Source organism: the organism of the source record quoted next, unplaced genomic scaffold (genome assembly GCF_019419815.1).
Source record: "Pyrus x bretschneideri cultivar Hongxiangsu unplaced genomic scaffold, Pyrus_bretschneideri_v1 Contig6, whole genome shotgun sequence".
Taxonomy (NCBI): Eukaryota; Viridiplantae; Streptophyta; class Magnoliopsida; order Rosales; family Rosaceae; genus Pyrus; species Pyrus x bretschneideri.
In genome coordinates, this window is record NW_025999798.1 from 9,039,369 (window position 1) to 9,058,991 (window position 19,623).

Here is a 19,623-nt window from a genome sequence, read left to right on the forward strand (position 1 = left end):
TTCAATCTGCTTCTATAGGAAGTGCTTTCTGCTTATAAGCGCTTCAAATTTTGGTGGTGTAGGAGGCCTTCTAACAAACACGTCATATAATTACTACCATTGTCCTCCTCTCTGCACCAAGTTTATTTTAATTTACTGAAGATATTGCTTCTGGCTCAAGTTTGATCTGTTCGAATCTCATGCATGCCCTCTAGGGAGATGTTTAAGTCTGCAGCAATGCTTGAGTTTTAAGCGTCTGTAGATTGCTCTATATGATCAATCCAAACACATGAATGCAACTTGGGTAAACTGCTATTTGACCTCTTGAACTATCACCCCAACTGAAAAATTAGCCAATTAACCCCTTATCAGTAGATTTCATCCACTATTTCGTCAAATTCAAGGGCAAATTAATCTTTTCATCATCAATTCTTACTTGTCAACTATAACCACCAATAAATTTATGACATATGGACACAAAATAATGTGTAATGACAGATGGTGGACGGAACCTAACGGCAAGAGGTTAATTGGCTGATTTTAAACAGTTCATAGGGTTAATTTACCAAAAAAAATAATTTAGAATGTCAATTTCAACTGGGGTAATAGTTCAGGGAGTTAAATAGCATTTTACCCATGCAACTTGTACATTTACACCAAGTCATACCCTGTTTAATATTACACAGAATTTATTCCCAAAACATCGAAGCCGAAGAATTATCCACATTCCCTAATTTAGTTTTTTTCCTGTTCTTGTAAAGTAATATGAAAAAAATATATATACATATACGTATATTACATATGTTATTTTCCCCTATATTTTGGTTTCTACATAATGATAGAGGATTTGTATGAACAACAAATAAACTGCAGATATTTACAAGTGCAGAGTCGCCGGTTATGCAATCTTTCTCAGACAGCTACTTGAGCTGCTGCTAGCCTAGCAATAGGTACCCTGTACAAGAATTTACGATCAGGAATTTGATCTGGTTATAAAATTAGTCCAGGCAACTTAAATAGGAAAGATAAAAAGAAAACGAACCTGAACGGAGAACACGAAACATAGTCTAATCCGGCCTCCGCGAAAAATGCAACAGAAGAAGGCTCCCCACCATGCTCTCCGCATATTCCAACCTGTTAGTTTATAATCACCGAGCGAAAATATCAGAGAAGAACAGGAAAAAATAAAATAAAAAATAAAATCTTGGGACTGTATGACACACCATCGATATAAATTGACATCCCAATTTGTTATAGTATGTTCCAAATCTTCGCATTTCCAGTTACCTTTAAGCTAGGCCTAGCTGCGCGACCCTTTTCAGTGGCCATCTTGATGAGCTGCCCAACACCTCCTTGATCAAGGACCTGAAAGCAGTGCATTTTGACTGTTAAGAGTCGAAATTTTTTTTCATTCTGTTATCCAGATGATTCTGGTGAAAAACCCAACTGCAATGAGCCTGCGCGGACTTGCATAAAACGTGACAAACCTCAAATGGATCACTTTGAAGAAGGCCTTTTGCAAGGTAGATAGGTAGAAACTTGCCCACATCATCTCTACTGTAGCCAAATGTCATTTGTGTGAGATCATTGGTCCCGAAAGAAAAGAACTCAGCTTCCTTCGCAATCTATCATCGTAGATAAAATAAAAAATGATGATGAATAATGTGTTGAAAATAATGAAGTCATCCTATCAATTTAGCCTTACCTCATCTGCAACCAGAGCAGCTCTAGGGATCTCAATCATAGTCCCAACCTTATAACTCAAGGTGGTATCCATCTCGAAGAACACTTGTCCCGCGACACTCTGAATGAGCCTCATTTGATGTCCTAGTTCCTGAAAGGAAAATTTTCGTTGAGGATTGAATTTCCATCACTTCACAATTTCTCACAAATTCATACGAATGAATTATGAATCTAGTATCATAAGTAAATAACAAGAAACGAGAAAAGGAGGAACAAGAATTGCAGGATCGTGCCTGAGGTGTTCCGACAAGGGGAACCATTATCTCAGGGAAAACTTTGACACCCTGGTTGCTCATTGAGACTGCAGCTTGAAAGATTGCACGTGCCTGCATTTCGCTGAGTTCTGGGTATGATATCCCGAGCCTTTTGAAACATCAAAACAAACCCTTCATCAATAACAAAGAGATCATATTTGTGCACCTATGAACTTCTTCACTCAAAGTTTATGACATTAAGCATATTAGCCTTCCGGCAACGGAAACATCTGACACTGAAATATCAAAATTGTGCCATATTTCCGGACTATGTTTATAACGAATTCAAAGTGATAGGTAAACACGTTTTGTGAGTGAAAATAAACTGAAATGGATAAAACAAGTAATGATGCATATGAAGCTAATTAACAAAGTGAATTAAGCTCATCAAGAGCTTTTATCTGAACATATTTAAATTTGAGTAGATTTTTTTTTTTTTTTTCTGTGAACAAATTCGAGTATATCTTTAGACTGGAGAACTAATGTGAAGATTGAAGAGACACCAAACCTGCAGCCGCGGAAACCAAGCATGGGGTTTACTTCTGATAATTTCTCAATTCTCGAGAAAACTTCATCCTCAGTCATGCCAGTCTCTGCAGTTAGTTCGCCGACAATCTGTTCTAAGTCACCTTCTGGAAGAAATTCATGAAGTGGAGGGTCTAACAGGCGGATTGTTACTGGAAGACCTGAAATTTGTTAAATTATGTGATAAATAAGCTACAATTACAAATCTAAGGAATTTAAAACATATAGCCTTAGAGCCTAACAATCCTTGGAAATTTTGTTTTATAGTTGGTCCATGAGGTAAAAATACAAGTAAATTTCAAAGTTTTTAATCAACATTTGTGAAAAATACCGTCCATTGCCCGGAAAATTCCTTCAAAGTCAAATCTTTGATACGGTAGTAAGAGGTCCAGTGCCGCCTTCCTCTGTTCAGTTGTAGCTGCCATGATCATTTTTCTTACCGCCTTTATTCTATCATCCGAAGCAAAGAACTGAAAGATAAAAAGCGTGACAAAATCAGAAGAGCTCTATAACATGACATGATTTGTTAACACGAAATAACAAGAATCAAAACTACAACATTGATAGAACTTGCAGCAGACCATATAACATTACGGATATCCAGCCAAACACTTTTAAGTAACTAAAATTAGTTACCATGTGCTCTGTCCTGCAAAGTCCAATCCCTTCCGCACCGTTATTTCTTGCTGTTAGCGCATCTTCAGGTGTGTCCGCGTTTGCCATAACCTGTTATAGCATTACCACACAATTTTTACTGAGTAATTACTAGTGGTAACAATGAAAACCACAATGCACAAAAATATGGTACCTTGAGACGCCTGACTTTATCAGCCCAAGACATGAAGGTTTCCAAATCTCCACTTAAAGCCGGAGGAGAAAGGGGCTCTTTTCCTAATATGACTTCCCCAGTGGAACCATTGAGTGAGAGCCATTCTCCTTCCTCGACCACTGTATCCCCGATCACAACCAGCTGTATCATCAATGAACAAACCAAATTATGCCATTTTCTCTGTGGACTTAACTACAACAGATCATGTTTATATAGAGAAAACAGTGGAAACCACCTTCTCAGCGTCATTTACTCGGATATCAGCGCAGCCAGAAACACAACATTTGCCCCACCCACGGGCTACAACAGCTGCATGAGATGTCATGCCTCCTCTAGCTGTCAAGATCCCTGCAGCTGCATGCATACCCCCAACATCTTCGGGGCTAGTTTCAGTCCTTACCTAAAGTTATATGTACAATTCAGTTATCGAAGTGTGTAGGAAACAGAAAAAGGTTAACAGTGAATAAGATGAACATGGATAAATTTTCACCAAGATGACACTCTTTCCTTGTGCATGCCATGTTTCGGCATCCTCAGCACTGAACACGACTGTCCCTACAGCTGCTCCTGGAGATGCAGGCAATCCAGTGGCGATCACTTTGTCTTTGTAAGCAGTTGGATTCTCAAACTGACCAGACAAAATTATACAAAAGGAAGTCATAAGTCCTGAATGTCTTCATACATGGATACATTGATAAACGTATATGCATGTCAGGCCTGTCAATATTAAGGCCACATTACAAATTACAAATTGACCTGTGGGTGAAGAAGTTGGTCAAGGTGCTGTGGTTCAACCATCTTGATTGCAGTGCGCTTATCTACAAGCCCTTCATTCACCATGTCTACGGCTATCTTCACTGCACCTTTACCAGTACGCTTTCCACTGCGACATTGTAACATCCACAACCTATTTTCTTGGACTGTGAACTCGATATCCTGCAAACATACCCCATGTTTTAGTTCTACAAAAACATGTGTTCCCCAAACCGAAAAATGTGAATGTAATACTGATAGGAAGATCATCTATAAAAATGACTACTCATACCATCATATCTTTGTAATGTTTTTCTAGAATTTCACAGTTCTCTACAAGCTCCTTGTAAGCTCCTGGCATACAATTTTTCATAGTATCCAAGTCTTCTGGCGTCCTAATGCCGGCAACTACATCTTCTCCCTATTCAATTCCATTATTAAGTTACTCTCACAAAACTATAAGAAAAATAGTCTCTACTATATCGACTTAGTAAGAGAATTTTGGTATAGTGGTATCAAAAACCTGAGCACTGATTAAAAATTCTCCATAAAGCTTCCTTTCACCGGTGCTTGGATTCCTAGTGAACAGAACACCTGTGCCAGAAGTATTTCCCATGTTCCCGAAAACCATGCATTGAATATTAACCGCGGTTCCCTTCAAATCCGTTATCTGATTGATGCTCCGATATTTATTGGCTCTTTGGCTGTCCCAAGAATCAAAAACTGCTTTAACAGCCAAGAGAAGCTGTTGTTTTGGATCTGCAGATATACAAGCGGACAAGGACATAAACATACAGAGTTGTGCTACGGGAAAAGTGGAAAATATGAGGAAGTTGACGGCGTTTTACTTTGTACCTGAAGGGAACTTTTCACCGGTGGTTTCGAGATAGACATTTTTGTATTGTTCTACCAGCTCTTTAAGATCAGAGGCTGTTAGCTCTGTGTCAAGCTCAACTCCTTTTGTACCTTTTAGTTTTTCCAACTGCTCCTCAAAGGATGAGTGTGGAATTCCCATAACCTTCAAACGTAAAACGGGTGAATTCAGAATACATCTCGAAACAGAAAAGATGAGCTTGAGTTTATTATGCCAAAATTGAAAGAAAAAAAAAACAATCGTAATTTAGACACATGAACATTATGAAATGCATCAATAAAAGCACTTACAACATTTCCAAACATGTCTAGAAAACGCCTGTACGAGTCATAAGCAAAGCACTCTCCACTTTTCGCGGCCAAACCAGCAACCACATTGTCATTGAGTCCAAGGTTGAGGACAGTGTCCATCATGCCAGGCATGGAAATCTAGGTATATAGAGTGAAAATCAGTTGGTGCACGACATGAACTAATTCTTATTAAACAGATTGTAGTGAATGTGTCATTGTTAAAATTACATTAGTGTTTCTCCATATGTGCCCTTGTGAGCTAATGCCACTACGGCTGTTGTTGCAACTGAAAGAACTCTTACCGCAGCACCAGAGCGAACGGAGAGGAGGAGAGGCTTGGAAGGGTCACCGAGAATAGCACCCATGTCCTTCTGCACACTCTCCAAGCCCTCTAGTATCTCCTCCCACAAACCTTGTGGTAAATCTTTGCCATTCAGCTGATACTCTTGGCATGCTTCTGTTGAAATAGTAAGTCCAGGTGGGACGGATAGTCCAATGCTAGCCATTTCTGCCAGGTTTGCACCTTTCCCTCCCAACTACAATGCATGGGCATGATGAACAAGCATTCAGATTCTATGACTAAATCGAACATGTAGATCAATGGACAAGTACAAATTGAACAATTTTTAAGACTAAATCGGACATGTAGATCAATGGACAATTACAAAGTGAACAATTCCGTTATGTAGCACAAATTTCTGGTCGATTGAGATATAAGTAAAACTCCTTATCCAAAATCGGCCAAACTAAAATGCTAGAATTTTCATTTCTCGTACTGGTAGCATGTCGAGAGTGAAGTAAAACTTACCAATGACTTCATTGCCCTGTTGCCTTCACTCTTTCCTTTTCCAAATGTAAATACTCGCTGTAGAAACAAAACAGAAACCTTTCAGGCACCATGAACAAAATGCTTGTACGTAGTTCAGATTGCCAGTCAAATTGATCGTGATATTGTTATGAGTTTAGAGTGCAATCCGAATATTGTGAGGTTTTATACAAAAGACCTCGATGAAATTATTAGTGGAAGTTGAATGAAACCACTTAATATAAGCTCTATTTTAATTTTGTCAGGTTTCGACGCGGGACTTTACAATTTCTAACGTCACAAACTATTCTAACACCAAGTCAAAACTAAATCATCAGACTGAAAACTAATTAGCAAGGGATGAAGAGATCCAAGATCTTGCAAGGATTAGAATAATCCGACGCGGTATTTTCATCTTTTGAATAAAAGGATGCAATATATGTACCTTTCTGGTTGTTGGTGCAGTCTTATCTGCAACTGGGGACAGAACAGCTTTTGCTTCGATGTGTCCTGGCTCATTCTTCTTCGGGTTTGGGTTCATTATCCCGTTTACAATTTGCATCTGCTGCGGGTGACAGCGCTTGAGGCCAACTCGACCCAACGAGTTGAGGCCATGGAAGGAAGGGTTTTCTCTAACAAGATCAAATTGATCCACATATTTTCCCTTCAACAATCTCTGCCTATAAACCTCAGGTGGTGTCCTTATGAGCATGCCTTTCAGAGTGGATAACATTTTTACACTCTCTCTGCTTGAGAAACCCAAGTAAATATAACCAATGGATATAGATCATACTAAAATCTGTAACTGATCAGTACTAGTTTACTTCCCAGCAATAAAAATTAATCTTCAAAAAATTCGAACATGAATTGTTATTAGCAATGCAAAAATAATCATCATGCACTCCTCCGTCTCTCGTATTAGCACTTGTCTCAATCCATGATCGGTGGATACTTTAGAGTGCCGATAACAGCTTGCAGAAATAATTTGTTAAGGATTAAAGAGTGAAACAGAACCCGAAATCATTTGATCAAATATGCACATACACATACCTGCTGAAGATAGAAGTGCTTTTCTGATCAGAAGAGGTCAGTTTCTATTTGCAAAAGTTGCAAAGAGATATTGAGGTGTAGAGCTTGTTCAGAGAAGCAAAAATGGCGGTTGTTTTGTCCTTGTTTTGTCTGTAACCGGTGTGATGAGTGACATGAGTGGACCAAATTTTAGCGCTAACTCAGCTTTTAAACTGCCCATTCACAATTCATGCGCCAATAAAAATTTGGAACATAATCGACTACCAATCATATTGTTGTAAAAAGTAATATGAAGAGCTTTTTTTAGTTTACAATTAGTTGAAAACGGATATCATGAGTCTTGAGTTCAAAACTCTTCGTCATTTAAATTATTGTAATTATTTCATATCATCTTCTTCTCCTTAATAATAATAAAATTTTAAATAAAAATGTATCATTTGACCTAAACACCAAAGTATGATATCATCTTATGTGGTACAGAAACTTCATTAGAAGGGAGATTATCTGCTGACAGACTTTTTATATTTAAAATAAATAAATAATACAATGATGCTGCCTAAAAAAATAAAATGAAGGAGTGTGCTATCCACACATCCCTTGTTAATTTTTGTCCGTTGATTTTCTTCATTTCATTCGATTTACATCTTGAAGAGGAAGAAATATGAGGGTGTTTTAGGTATTTCAGGTTGCTTAGGAAAAGATAAAAAAAGGAGGTAAAAGTCAGTTATTATGGTTGACGCTCAGATGAAGACTTTGGCAAACTCGAATCCAAGGCTGTTACAATTTCAAAACTTACAATATAATTTTGACCAAAAATGGTCGTTACGGTGGGGCCCGTCCCCTCCCCCTGCCTCCGGAGAAAACCTGAATCTATAGAACTCATGCCACGTGGTTCGCTGGTGGACAATCGTCACCATGGAATCCTGCTCTCTCTTTTATTATCCTCACACATTGCTAAAAAATTCTCTCTTTTTTTTTATCAAATAAAAAATCTAATGCTAAGCAATTGGTCATTGCCTTAAGTAATCTTCAAGCGTTTAAAAATTGGGAAAACTAAAATCCCCTGCATTTTTCTAATACTCTTTAAATTAAACATTAGTTCTATTTTGAAATTTGATTACGACGCTTAAACAATAACCATGTCAGCATTTTTATATTTATTTAGATTACATGTAATTATTTTGTTTTTAAATTTAAAATGTTAATTATTAAATTCCATATATATCCCTTTAGGTTGATATATTTATGTACGTGACCTTTTTTTTAGGAAGCAAGTTTCTTCTTCCACGTTTGAGTCGTTTGGTTTCTTCTCCCATGTTAGAATTCTATGATCCTCATTTTTAAATTTTGAATGGACTTATCCATTTCAATTAGTGATTGTTTTCACTATTTTATATTGATATCATGTGAGATAATTAGACGTATTCTCTATTTTCGGAGGTTTTAAGGTTAGTGTGTTCAGATAATATATTTAAACGTACCGAATACGTACCAAGAAGATATATAAAGTAACGTGCCAAATATGTTTTTTTAAATAAATATAAATGTACCAAAATAATATATAAATGTACCAAATACATACAGAAAAAAAATGAATGTACCAAATATGTACCAAGAAGATATATAAAGTAACGTACCAAATATGTAACAAGGAGAAATATATGTTTAATCAAGAGGAAATATATGTACCAAATATGTTTTTTTTTAAATAAATACAAACGTACCAAATACATACAAAAAATAAAACAAACATACCAAATATGAACCAAGAAGATATATTAAGTAACGTATCAAATATGTACCAAGAAGAAATCAACATTTCATGTGTAATTTGAAAGACTTTTTACTAAAATTGAATACTACAATATTTATCTACAAGATCTAAGGAGTTTTGAGAGATTATCTAAGAAAATTAAAAGGTATATTAAATATAATGGCAAGTCACATTTATGTGTATTTTGAAAGACTTTTTATTGGAATTAAATTCTACAATATTTATCAACAAGATTTTAGGAGTTTTGATGTATTATCTAGGAATTAAAAGGTATATTTATATAATGGCAAGTTGGGTAATTTAAATTATAAAAAAGGCTACTTCTAATCCATTTGGCACCTAAATTGTAGGAAGATGTTTAATCAAAACTCTAAAAGGTATAAATGTTTAATTTCAAAATTTTAAAACCTAGGCATCTATATCAAAACCCCCCTTAAAAATTTAAAAATGATGTTTAGACTTATTTAGCGCCCGCCTAGCCCATTTAGATCCCTTCAGACCTGCTTAGGCCCGCGCCTCAGTCACAACTCTCACTTAAACATAAAATAGATAACATTTATTTTGCATTATACTTTCTCAATAAATTGTAAGAGGCTTATTGAATACTTAGATTGTAATATTCCACATCGCCCAGGGGAGTGGATCCTATAAGCCTTATATGTATATTCTCATCTCTACCTAGCACGAGGCCTTTTGGAAGCTCATTGGCTTCGGGTTCCGTAGGAACTTCGAAGTTAAGCGAGTAACGTGCGAGAGCAATCCCATGATGGGTGACCCACTGGGAAGTTCTCGTGTGAGTTCCCAGAAACAAAACCGTGAAGGCGTGGTCGGGGCCCAAAACGAACAATATCGTGCTATGACATAGTCGAGCCCAGGATGTGGTGGGGGCCTGGGTCGGGATGTGACAATTTGGTATCAGAACCAATCCCTGGCCGGAAGTGTGTCGACGAGGATGTCTTCCGGCCCCTAAGGGGATGGATTGCAACATCCCACATCGCGCCTTGGTCAGAAGTGTGCCGACGAGGACGTTGGACCCCTAAGGGGTGGATCCTATAAGCCTTATATGTATATTCTCATCTCTACTAGCACGAGGCCTTTTGGGAGCTTACTGGCTTTGGGTTCCATAGGAACTCCGAAGTTAAGCGAGTAGCATGCGAGAGCAATCCCATGATGGAAGACGCACTGGGAAGTTACGTGTGAGTTCCCAAAACCAAAACCGTGAGGGTGCGGTCGGGGCCCAAAGTGGACAATATCATGCTACGACAAAGTCAAGCCCGGGATGTGGTGGGGACCCGAGTTGGGATGTGACATAGATGAACACTCATTATATGCTTGTTCCCAATGTTTTTAATATGTTCAAATACTTTATAATTTATATGTAATTTTATTTTTCTATTTATGTATTCAATACAATTATGTATTTTTTTTTAAGTATAAGAGGACATTTATAATAAACATAATTAAAATTAGAAAAACCGCCTAAACCCTGCCTAGACAGCTAAGCGCTAAGCTTCTACCTACCGCCCAACTAGCGCCTAACGCTTTTTAGGACTTTATTCTCACATACATGACACTCTCCTCCCAATTTAAAATCTTGATGATTAAAATTACAAAGAAAAAACAAAATAGAAAAAAGAGGCATGCTTGCTTCATGATATAGCAAGTGTGACAATCTGTGTGAATGGGTTGTGTCGTGTTCATGTTCTTTGTCCGCCAAGTGTTGTGTTCATGTTTTTGGTCTGCCGACCCATTTATAGTTATGTCGTGTTTGGATTCAACCCTATGACTATCGAAAAGAATGGTTAGTGTTTCATGCGCTTCCCTCTTTTTCTATTAGACGTTAAATTGAATAAAATGAAATGAGAATTAAAGCATAAACACGCAGAAGGTCAAATGTGTGCGAAAATCACTTTCCGCAATAATATCTCAAGTTTTTGTAAATGTAACTACAGTTACCAACGTTCTTTTTGGGTTTCATACAACGTTTGTTTTTTGAATGATTTAAAACTTATTCACAATGTGGGAACAAAATTTAGAGCTAACAACTCATAGCCCTCTATAAATTTCAAATTAGTACAATGATGTGAAAACTTATCAAACCACACAGAGGATCAAACCTCCCAGATGATCAAACCTCAGAATACAAGGCAAATTTTAACTGTCAAAAACTCCTCGACGGAGTGATCCAAACGCATTTATTCAGTTTATACGAGTCCCACAAATCTTTATTCAGGACACTCCACTCAGATTCTATGGACTTTTTTAAGAACGAGCATAACGTACAGAAATTCGCCACTGTATCACGCTCCTACAAGACGGGCAATCCTTCATGCCCTGTTTCTCGTGGAGCTCATTGCATGTTCTACAAACCACTTGATGGGCACACGGGAGGAAGACAACGGACATCTCCTCAGAAAGGCACATCACACACTCCCGTTCACGTTTCACCCCTCCTGTCTCAGAGTAGTCTTGAATATCCTTCACTACTTCCGAGATGTATGGCATCCGGGACCCCTTGTGATCCAGGCCATTTTCGATGTCTGTTACTTTGCTGGCGTAGCTCCCATCAATGCCCCTCCGCAGCGCAGCAATTTTTGAAGAATCACTCTTGTGTCTCAATTGAGAGATTTCTTTTTCGAGTTTCTGAATATCATCTTTGTACTTCTGCAGATTGTTTTCTGCTTTCAGTTTAATCATATCCTCCTTGGATTTTGTTGAAGCCTCTATCTGTTCCCGTTCTTTTTTTATCGAACTGACCTGCTCAAGTACTTCTGCCTTTGATTTTTCTTCCTGTTGCCATCTAGCCTGCGACATACTTGACCTTTGTGAGACGAAGCTCAGAATTAAACCTATTCAGAAAGAAAATAGAGTAAAACCAACAACACAACATTTTCAAGTTTTCATCAAAATGAGCTGTACAACACCGTTACATGCCGTTTCTCAAAGTTCACACCATCGGTCCATCAATCCCCTCGTCTAATTTATATCTTCCAATGTGAGACTGATTTTCAAGTTACAAAATGTGTGTTTGCACATGTACATGCATGTGTGCTAATATAAGATAATGATAAACTCCAAAATGAGAGAGCAAATATATAGCAAGCAAATGACAAGACTAAACCATCTTCATTACAAAACATGCACAAGTACCACTTATATTCCAAACGATTTCATAATCTGTCATCCCAAAGAAGTAGCATGTTATAAGACGTGCAAATACCTCAAACCAAATAAATTCACAATTTCACATGCATGAATTGCCAATTTGGAGTACTTGGAAATCAAGTATTTAGAACGTACCTCCAATTGTTCCTGGAGATCTTTTGCTTGTTCTAGTTCCTGTAGCAGCAGTTTTAACTTGCGTTTTTCAGTCGCAAGTTCTTCACTGAACATGGTTTTCTGCTTCTCCCATGACTGAAACTTCATCAGTGTCTTCTTCTCCCTTTTAGATACCTCCTGACAGCTTGCAGCAGACTCTGCAGCACGTACTTTCGCAGCCTCCATATCCTGCCTCAAGGCAGCATTCTCCACCTCAAGCCTCCGGACGGAAGAATTTGCCCGTTCAACCTGGCTACTAGCCTTGCAGAGAGCGTTTTCCATCTCAGAAAGCTTCTTCATGGTGTTTTCTTCCAGCGTTTGCTTCTCTTTCTTCAGCCGCTCAACTTCTTCTTTCTCTTGCCTCAATGACTTAAGTTCAGCCTTGTCCTTACTCAATCTACGCGCAGCCTGCATAACCTTCTGATTTGCCCACTCTGTCCACTCTTGGAGCTGATTTTGCAAGTCCCGTGCCCTCGGAACCAACTTTAAAATCATTTCATCTTTCTTGTCCCGGGGGACCCACTGCCCCAAGGATTTATCATACGGTATCCCAGCAAAAACAGAATTAGTTGCATCAGAGTGACAGCTAATAGGAACTGGATTGGAAATGCTTTTTGGATGCAGAGAAAGGGAAAGCTCAGTATCAGCAACTGATAATGCAGGCGTAGTATTTGCTGAAGGTAATGCAGCTGCAGTATTGACTACAGGTAATGCCGTTGAAGTATTGACAGAAGGTAATGCAGTTGAAGTACCGACAGCAGGTAATGCCGTTTCACAAACAGCAGGTAACATGGACGGGACACTGTTCTTAGGCAAAACAGAAGCAGTATTTTCAACATCCAGGTTAAATGCTCTAGGGGAAGACGGCCCGGCATTGGCAGAAAGATTATTGTTTCCACTTTCTTGAGGCACATCAACTCCCATAGCCTTGCTTATCTTCAAGGAAGCATTCTTCAAATTAACAGCGGTAGAGTCTGACACAGATTTTAGTTTCTTATCCAAGATTAAACCACCCAAACCACTCAGCTTCCCTGTTCTTGAAGACCCTTTACATCCATAAGTCCGGTAACTTTTTTCCAAGTGAAGTGACTTGTGCCGAAGCATGTATTCTCTCTTGGTGGTAACAGAATGAAGCTTTCGACTACTTAAAAGCTTTTCCTCTACCACAGGAGATTGAAATGTTCCAGATGCACCAAAAGATTTATCCCCATTCTCAGATGTGGACTGTGCACCCTCTTTCTCAGACAATGATACACTACGAACAAGGGAATTTTTCAGTTTAGCTATGTTTGAAACCCCACCTGCAATCGTAGGTGTCTCAGACTGTGAACTATGAGAACCAGGAACTGAAGGAACTGGCTTGGAAGGATTCAGAAGATTCAATTCCGAACTTTTGGTTTCTGTTTTTGACTGGGGTTGATTCGGGACGGAGGAACTTCCATTTGAAGCTCCATCACTAATGAAACTATTCAAGGGATCACCATCCATTGCACAAGCATGAGAGACATTCATGTCACAAATCAACAAGCACCACATTGCATCACCAGTGCTGAAAAAAGGCCTAACCTCTCTAAGAACACAAACCAGTTCTGCCAATATGTACTTCTCCAGCTGCTGTAGATCTTCAAAACAGTGATCCCTCGAAGGATCAATTTCTTGGCCACTTCTTAGATAAACTAAAGTATTATCCACTATATTAGACACGGTGTCTTTACACCCATAACAAAGACCAGACCGCAAAACAGCCTTCGCAGCAACTTCTTCAGTGTAACCGCAAGCAACAATCTTTTTTATTGCACTTTTGAAAATCATGTCCAAATTGCTTAGAACAAGCTCTTCAAGTTGGGTTTCTGTGAGGTCACTCCAATCGGCATCCTGAAACTCATCTGCCTCTAGTTCCTCTCTGGGCCGGCTTGGGCTACCCTCGGATGGTACAACAGCACTAGACAATCCAAGGTCGAATTTCAACCCATCAGAATGGTCTTGATTAACACTGCACAGGTCACCGACACCAATTTGTCCATGACTCTGTCTGATTTCGAATTTTTCAGCTGAAAACTCATAGCTTGTGCATTCAGCCTGAGATAAAGGAATAATTTTATTCGGGTCACCTAAAGGCGGATCAGCCCGGAACTTCCTCTTATTCCTACTTCCCTTTTCTTGAACAGCTATTGAGGAAGAGACTTGGGTGGTGCAACTACTACTGCCCTTGGCCACCATTGATGCCATTTCAGCTGCACAAAACAATCTAATCTCAATACATTCAATCCATATACGCATCCAGTTCTATCTATCAGTTCTTAAAGCAATACCAAAACACCAAATTCATCAATTCCATAAAAAATCCATCAAACAACAAACTACTGAAATCAACATTCGTAGCTGCAATCAATAAAAAAATCCAGCTCACAACATCACCAACTGATCAATCTAAACAACCCAAATAAACCCAGATTACTAAAAGCTAAATCCCAGTATTAAAATTAACGATTTTTAACATCCCAGAACCAAAATCAACAAGAACACATCAATCAGAGAGAGAAAAAAAAAAGACTACCCAGAAGAAAAAACTGAACAATCAATCCGTTTGCAAGAAACCCAGTTGAATTTAGATGAAAATTATGATCTATCAATGTGAAACTCCATACAATCTCAAAAATAAAATCAGGAAAATTAGATCAAAATAGAAGAATCAGAGCAAAAAATAAAATGCAGAATCTGGTGTTCATGAAAGTTAAAGATCCCCAATACAAATACAAGAATTTGTGGTGATTAATCAGAAGACATGTACGATCGAGACGCACCCGATTTGAGCTAATTGTTCGAGCAATCAAAGGTAGAAACCAGTCTCAGAACACCATAGAATCACAAGGAGAATTCATAGTTGCTTTTTTTTTTTTTTCTTCTTATTTTCCTAATTATTAGCTTAAAGAGAAATAAGAGAGCTTTGAACGTCCGTCTCTCTCAAAAGTTTCGTTGCGGTAAATTTCATATTTTTTTTTATTTGTTTTTTTATTTTTTATTATTTTTTGTCATGACCAGACCAATTAACCAATGTTTTCAACGACAAAAAAAGAAAGAAAGAAAAAAAAAAAAAAACCCAAGGTTTGATGAATTTTCATTTTTGTACTAATTATAGTTAAGAAAAATTAGCCACCAACCCAAGTAGATGAATTACTTCACAACTAGCCCCTTGACCGGTGTTTCGGAGCGTTTTGTTAACATACTTTTTTAAATATGTATCTCTTTAAATGATGTAGATATGCTTTGAATATATATTTTTAAAATGAAGGCAATTTTGAATTATTTGAAAGTTTAATCGGTCCTTTATCACATCATATAACACAGAACTTGTTTATTTACATGATTTATATTTGATTTTTACACTAGGTGAGGGAGTTTTCCCCTATAGCGTGATCATTTAGCAATGTACAAGTTATGTCCATGCACCTTGTGGAATACATTACACTTTACCCCTTTTTATTTGTTTATTTGTCTACTCACCTTTGTTCATTATGCGTATATATTACGGATATGCATTGTATATCAGTATATGTAATCATGTGTGTCGCGTGCTATAATTTGTCTCATCCCAACCAGCTTATTTTTAATGTTCTATTTTATATTTCCTCTTTTAACAAGTAGTTTAATCAATTTTGAATGATTATATAAAAGTTATCGTCATTTTCCAATTTTTTCCTTTCAAGTTATTCTTCTGTTTGGTTTTTCAAAGGAATGTTATCGTATTGTTATCGTATTTTGAATTATTTGATACATTTTAAAGAAATTTTGTATTAAAAAAAAAAGAAATTAAGTTAAGAAATTATATATATGTTTTTGTAAAGCACAAAACTTCAACAATGTGAGGAAATGTAACTTCTAAATGGACATATATCCAAATTAAAAATAGTGTATATCATTCAAATAAAAACAATTATTTAATTTTAAGTCCAAGGCCTCAAGTTTAATTTTTTTTTTCTCGGCTTATAAAATGAAAAATAGGAATATATAAGAAAGCGAGAAGGGACCATATCGTTCTGGTTCGTTTGGTTTGGAACTTAATAGAGGTTAGGCCACATTGGGCCCTATGTGAAGCAAAACAACTAACTTCCACCTTACTAGTTAGCTCGTTTTGATTGACCAATATTTATTAATTTCTCATTTAATAATATCTTAGTATTTTCGTTTAGTCAAATAGACATTTTAAAACTTGGTGACTAATTAATCTATAAGACTACGATCACAAGTGAGTTGGGCGACTAGAATAGTGCTCTTGTCGCTTTAAACTCTAGTTCGATTTCCTTTAATGGACGCATAGAGAGATATGGATGGTCGCTTGACTTGGCCCTCAAGCAATAGGAAATCACATTGTGACCATCCGATGGATGCCATGGTTGCCTCTCATGTGTTTTATAAAATGGCTTGGTCCATTTAAAAAAAAAAAAACAGCAATGTAAACCATTTAGTCGTAAGAAAAATGCTACCAATTTTTTCACTTCTTTTTATGTCACGTGTTTTCTATTAGCACTTAAAATTAAAATTAATTTTGCATACTAATATAATACATGTGTAATGAGTTAAAATGAGAAGGTTATCAACACTCACTTAATCGTAATACTAAAATAAATTATTTAGCCAAAACAACCACGTTCCAAACAACTTCTTTTTCTTTATATTTTTTGTCCCCCAAAAAATTGCCTCAATCTAAACGCTGTCGTTTGGCCAGGTTAGTTTTGGGACTGGAAAAATGCTTGTTTGTGTTCTCCGGACACGCTATGTAACTCAATTTCCCTAAAACCCTAAACCCTACTGCCTCATCAGACAGCCGTAACCCCCCAATTCCACCAAATTCCAAATCCAAACCCTAATTTCTCCGAATTCCAAAAATGGACCATTCCCAGTCCCACCCGATTCCAAAAGAAGGCAACCCGTCACCGCCGCAACCACCACCTCTCCACGCAGGCGTAGAAGACGACGACGAGAATGTAAAACAGCTCAACCAATGCTCTGTTCTCTACCTCTCCTTACAGGTAACAACTATTTTCCCCAATTTTATTAGATTCTAAAATTCTAAAACCCTAAACCCCAAATCACGGAGAACCCGAATTCGGTCTGTGGTTTGCAGGATTGCCTTGTCAAGACTGACAGGAATTGGAAATCTTGTCAACCAGGTACGTAATTTGGGTTCCTAATTTGCAATTCATTTCTCAATTTCATTTTCCAGTAACTGTGAATTTCCTGTTTTAATTTTGCGTGAACAACATTTTGATCAGAAGTTCAGGCCTTGAAGGCTTGCAATGAGAGGAGGAAGAAATGACAGAGGAAAGTGGGATAGCAAAAGATGAGCTGCAATCGAGATTTCCCAATTTGTATCAACTTTTGACTAGATTTATAAATGAAATTGTTACCATTTCTTGATTGTCTTTGCATACAATTTGTTCTATCGTTTATTCATTACGGAGTACCAAAGATCGATTGTTTTCGCTACTTAGAATCTATTTTGCAAAAGAACGGGGAGTTGGATGGGGACCTCAACTATATAATATAAGCTAGATGGATGAAGTAGAAGAGTGCATCCGGCGTGTTGTGTGACTGTCGTATGTCACTGAAGGTCAAAGGAAAATTTATAGGATGACAATAAGACCGACAATGTTTTATGGCACAGAATGTTGGGTGGTGAAACATAACATGTACATAAAATGAGTGTAGCGGAGATGATAATACTTTATTGAATATGTGGGCACACGAGAAAGGATAAGATTAGGAATGAGAATATCAGAGGTAAAGTAGGAGTAATCGAAATTGAATGAAAGATGAGAGAAAATCGGTTACGGTGGTTTGGACATGTGAAACGAAGACTTACTGACGATCTGGTTAGAAGATGCGATTACGGGACAGAGGTTCATGACTGAAGAAATAGACGAAGACCTAGAAGGACTTTGGAAGAGACTCTAAGAAAAAACTTAGAGTATTTGGATCGAACAGAAGACGTGACACAAAACTGAGCGCAATTGCGTTCTAGAATTCATCTAGCCAACCCCACTTAGTGGGAAAAGGCTTTTTTGTTGTTGTTTATTCATTATGATGACTTAGAATTTTTGTCCAAGAGTCTTGGACACCATTATTGTCACAATAAACACATAAAAGGGTAGTGTTCGAAACTGCTCATTTTCAAAGTAGAAAGAAGATATAAAGTTGCGAGAAAGCTCTATGTAAACAAGAATTGAACAATAACTCGACACTTTCACTAGTACTGGGTAGGTGTCCCTCAACTCATTAAAATGTGTAGCTATGGTCATTTTCGTTAATTTTGTCAAATGAATTATGTTGAAATGACCATTGCTACAATTGGAGTCTCTTAACTCATGAAAACGTGTAGTTATGGTCATTTTTGTCAACTTCGTCATAATTTTGTAAAATAGAAGGATCATTGCTATAATTGGGTTAAAGTTGATGGACCATTACTCCAATTAGGTTAAAAGCTAAGGAATTATTTCTCTAGTTGAATTAAAGTTGAGGGACCAATGATAATAGATTTTAGTTGAGGGATCATAGCTGCACGTTTTGATGAGTTGAAGGACTAATAGTAATGGATTTTTAGTTGAGGGACCATTGATTCAATTGAGTTAAAATTAAGGGACCATTACTAAAATTTACTTTTTGTCACAAGAAGAATCAAGCACGATAAACCACCAACTCTTCATCAAACTATAAAGAATTAAGCACAAATCAAAGGTACCTAATCACTCCCTCTCGTCTCTAACTTCATTTCGGTACCTAGTTTATAGCCTAGGGATGAGTGTTGATGGCGACTAGAGCTCGGAAGGCTCCGGCCTTCTTTCCTGGAGAGGAAAAGGCCTTTAAGCCCAAACCCACATAGACTGGCCCTTGGGGCAGTGCCAACTTGAGCTATTGGCCTGCTAAACCCTTGGCCCAAAACTTAAGGGCTTCAGCCCGTTGAACTTTAAACCCTATAACCCTTGGCCTCGGCTTTGAAGCCCAGGCCACCAAATCGAAGATCAGACCTTTTGGACCTAAGCCCAAGAACCTAGGCCCAAACACCATCCAACCCAGCTGCACATAGCTGGCGCGTGGAGTACACGCGCCACAGTTCACGACGGTGTTGGAGAATTTTCTAGCAACTTTTCTGACGACCCACGACGGTGTGTGGGGGTACTCGAGGTCCCCCTTTATGTTTTTTGACATCCTGAATCCATTTATGACGTCTATTTTCCGAAATTCAATCCTTTGAGTATAGTTTTATTAATTGAACCCTTTATGTGCTTAGGTGCATTTATTAGCGGCGATTCCATCATTCCTATTTCGTACGGCTCTTCGACGACGAAGTATCTGTGAGTGGACCCTTTTTAAAATGCATGTTTTAATAGTAGATATGCATACATGAAAAGCATGATTTAATGGTAACATTTTATAAGTAAATTGGATTTAC

General features: G+C 37.7%; 3 protein-coding genes across 6 annotated transcripts; 1 reads left to right on the forward strand and 2 right to left on the reverse strand.

Annotated features, from left to right (window-relative positions):
* Positions 1-643: 643 nt before the first annotated feature.
* LOC103943578 (pyruvate, phosphate dikinase, chloroplastic-like) lies at positions 644-7,245 on the reverse strand. Of its 3 annotated transcripts, none has more exons than XM_009353886.3 (21): positions 7,103-7,245; positions 6,498-6,798; positions 6,056-6,112; positions 5,550-5,783; positions 5,248-5,385; positions 4,939-5,101; positions 4,607-4,842; positions 4,376-4,504; positions 4,087-4,266; positions 3,821-3,958; positions 3,566-3,730; positions 3,310-3,471; positions 3,138-3,227; positions 2,833-2,971; positions 2,485-2,662; positions 1,956-2,085; positions 1,685-1,813; positions 1,467-1,604; positions 1,267-1,344; positions 1,022-1,113; positions 644-934 (listed from the first exon to the last, which is right to left on the reverse strand). In XM_009353886.3, exons 2-21 carry the CDS (start codon positions 6,783-6,785, stop codon positions 892-894), a joined length of 2,907 nt encoding a protein of 968 aa, XP_009352161.2. In that variant the 5' UTR covers positions 6,786-6,798; positions 7,103-7,245; the 3' UTR covers positions 644-891. The 3 variants fall into 3 exon arrangements, 2 of the variants coding, with proteins under 2 accessions (XP_009352161.2, XP_048427556.1); XR_007253566.1 differs by having other exon boundaries at positions 917-934; positions 1,203-1,344; XM_048571599.1 differs by lacking the exon at positions 7,103-7,245 and having other exon boundaries at positions 6,498-7,073.
* A 3,641-nt stretch (positions 7,246-10,886) lies between these two features.
* LOC103943579 (putative E3 ubiquitin-protein ligase RF4) lies at positions 10,887-15,134 on the reverse strand. Of its 2 annotated transcripts, none has more exons than XM_009353887.3 (3): positions 14,978-15,134; positions 12,156-14,407; positions 10,887-11,660 (listed from the first exon to the last, which is right to left on the reverse strand). In XM_009353887.3, the coding sequence occupies exons 2-3, from the start codon at positions 14,400-14,402 to the stop codon at positions 11,118-11,120; spliced, it is 2,790 nt and encodes a 929-aa protein (XP_009352162.2). In that variant the 5' UTR covers positions 14,403-14,407; positions 14,978-15,134; the 3' UTR covers positions 10,887-11,117. The 2 variants fall into 2 exon arrangements, with proteins under 2 accessions (XP_009352162.2, XP_009352164.3); XM_009353889.3 differs by having other exon boundaries at positions 11,568-11,704.
* Positions 15,135-16,874: 1,740 nt separating this feature from the next.
* On the forward strand, positions 16,875-17,591 carry LOC103943580 (cytochrome c oxidase assembly factor 4 homolog, mitochondrial). Its single transcript, XM_009353890.3, has 3 exons — positions 16,875-17,203; positions 17,299-17,344; positions 17,447-17,591. Exons 1-3 carry the CDS (start codon positions 17,060-17,062, stop codon positions 17,488-17,490), a joined length of 234 nt encoding a protein of 77 aa, XP_009352165.2. The 5' UTR covers positions 16,875-17,059; the 3' UTR covers positions 17,491-17,591.
* The last annotated feature ends 2,032 nt before the right edge of the window (positions 17,592-19,623 follow it).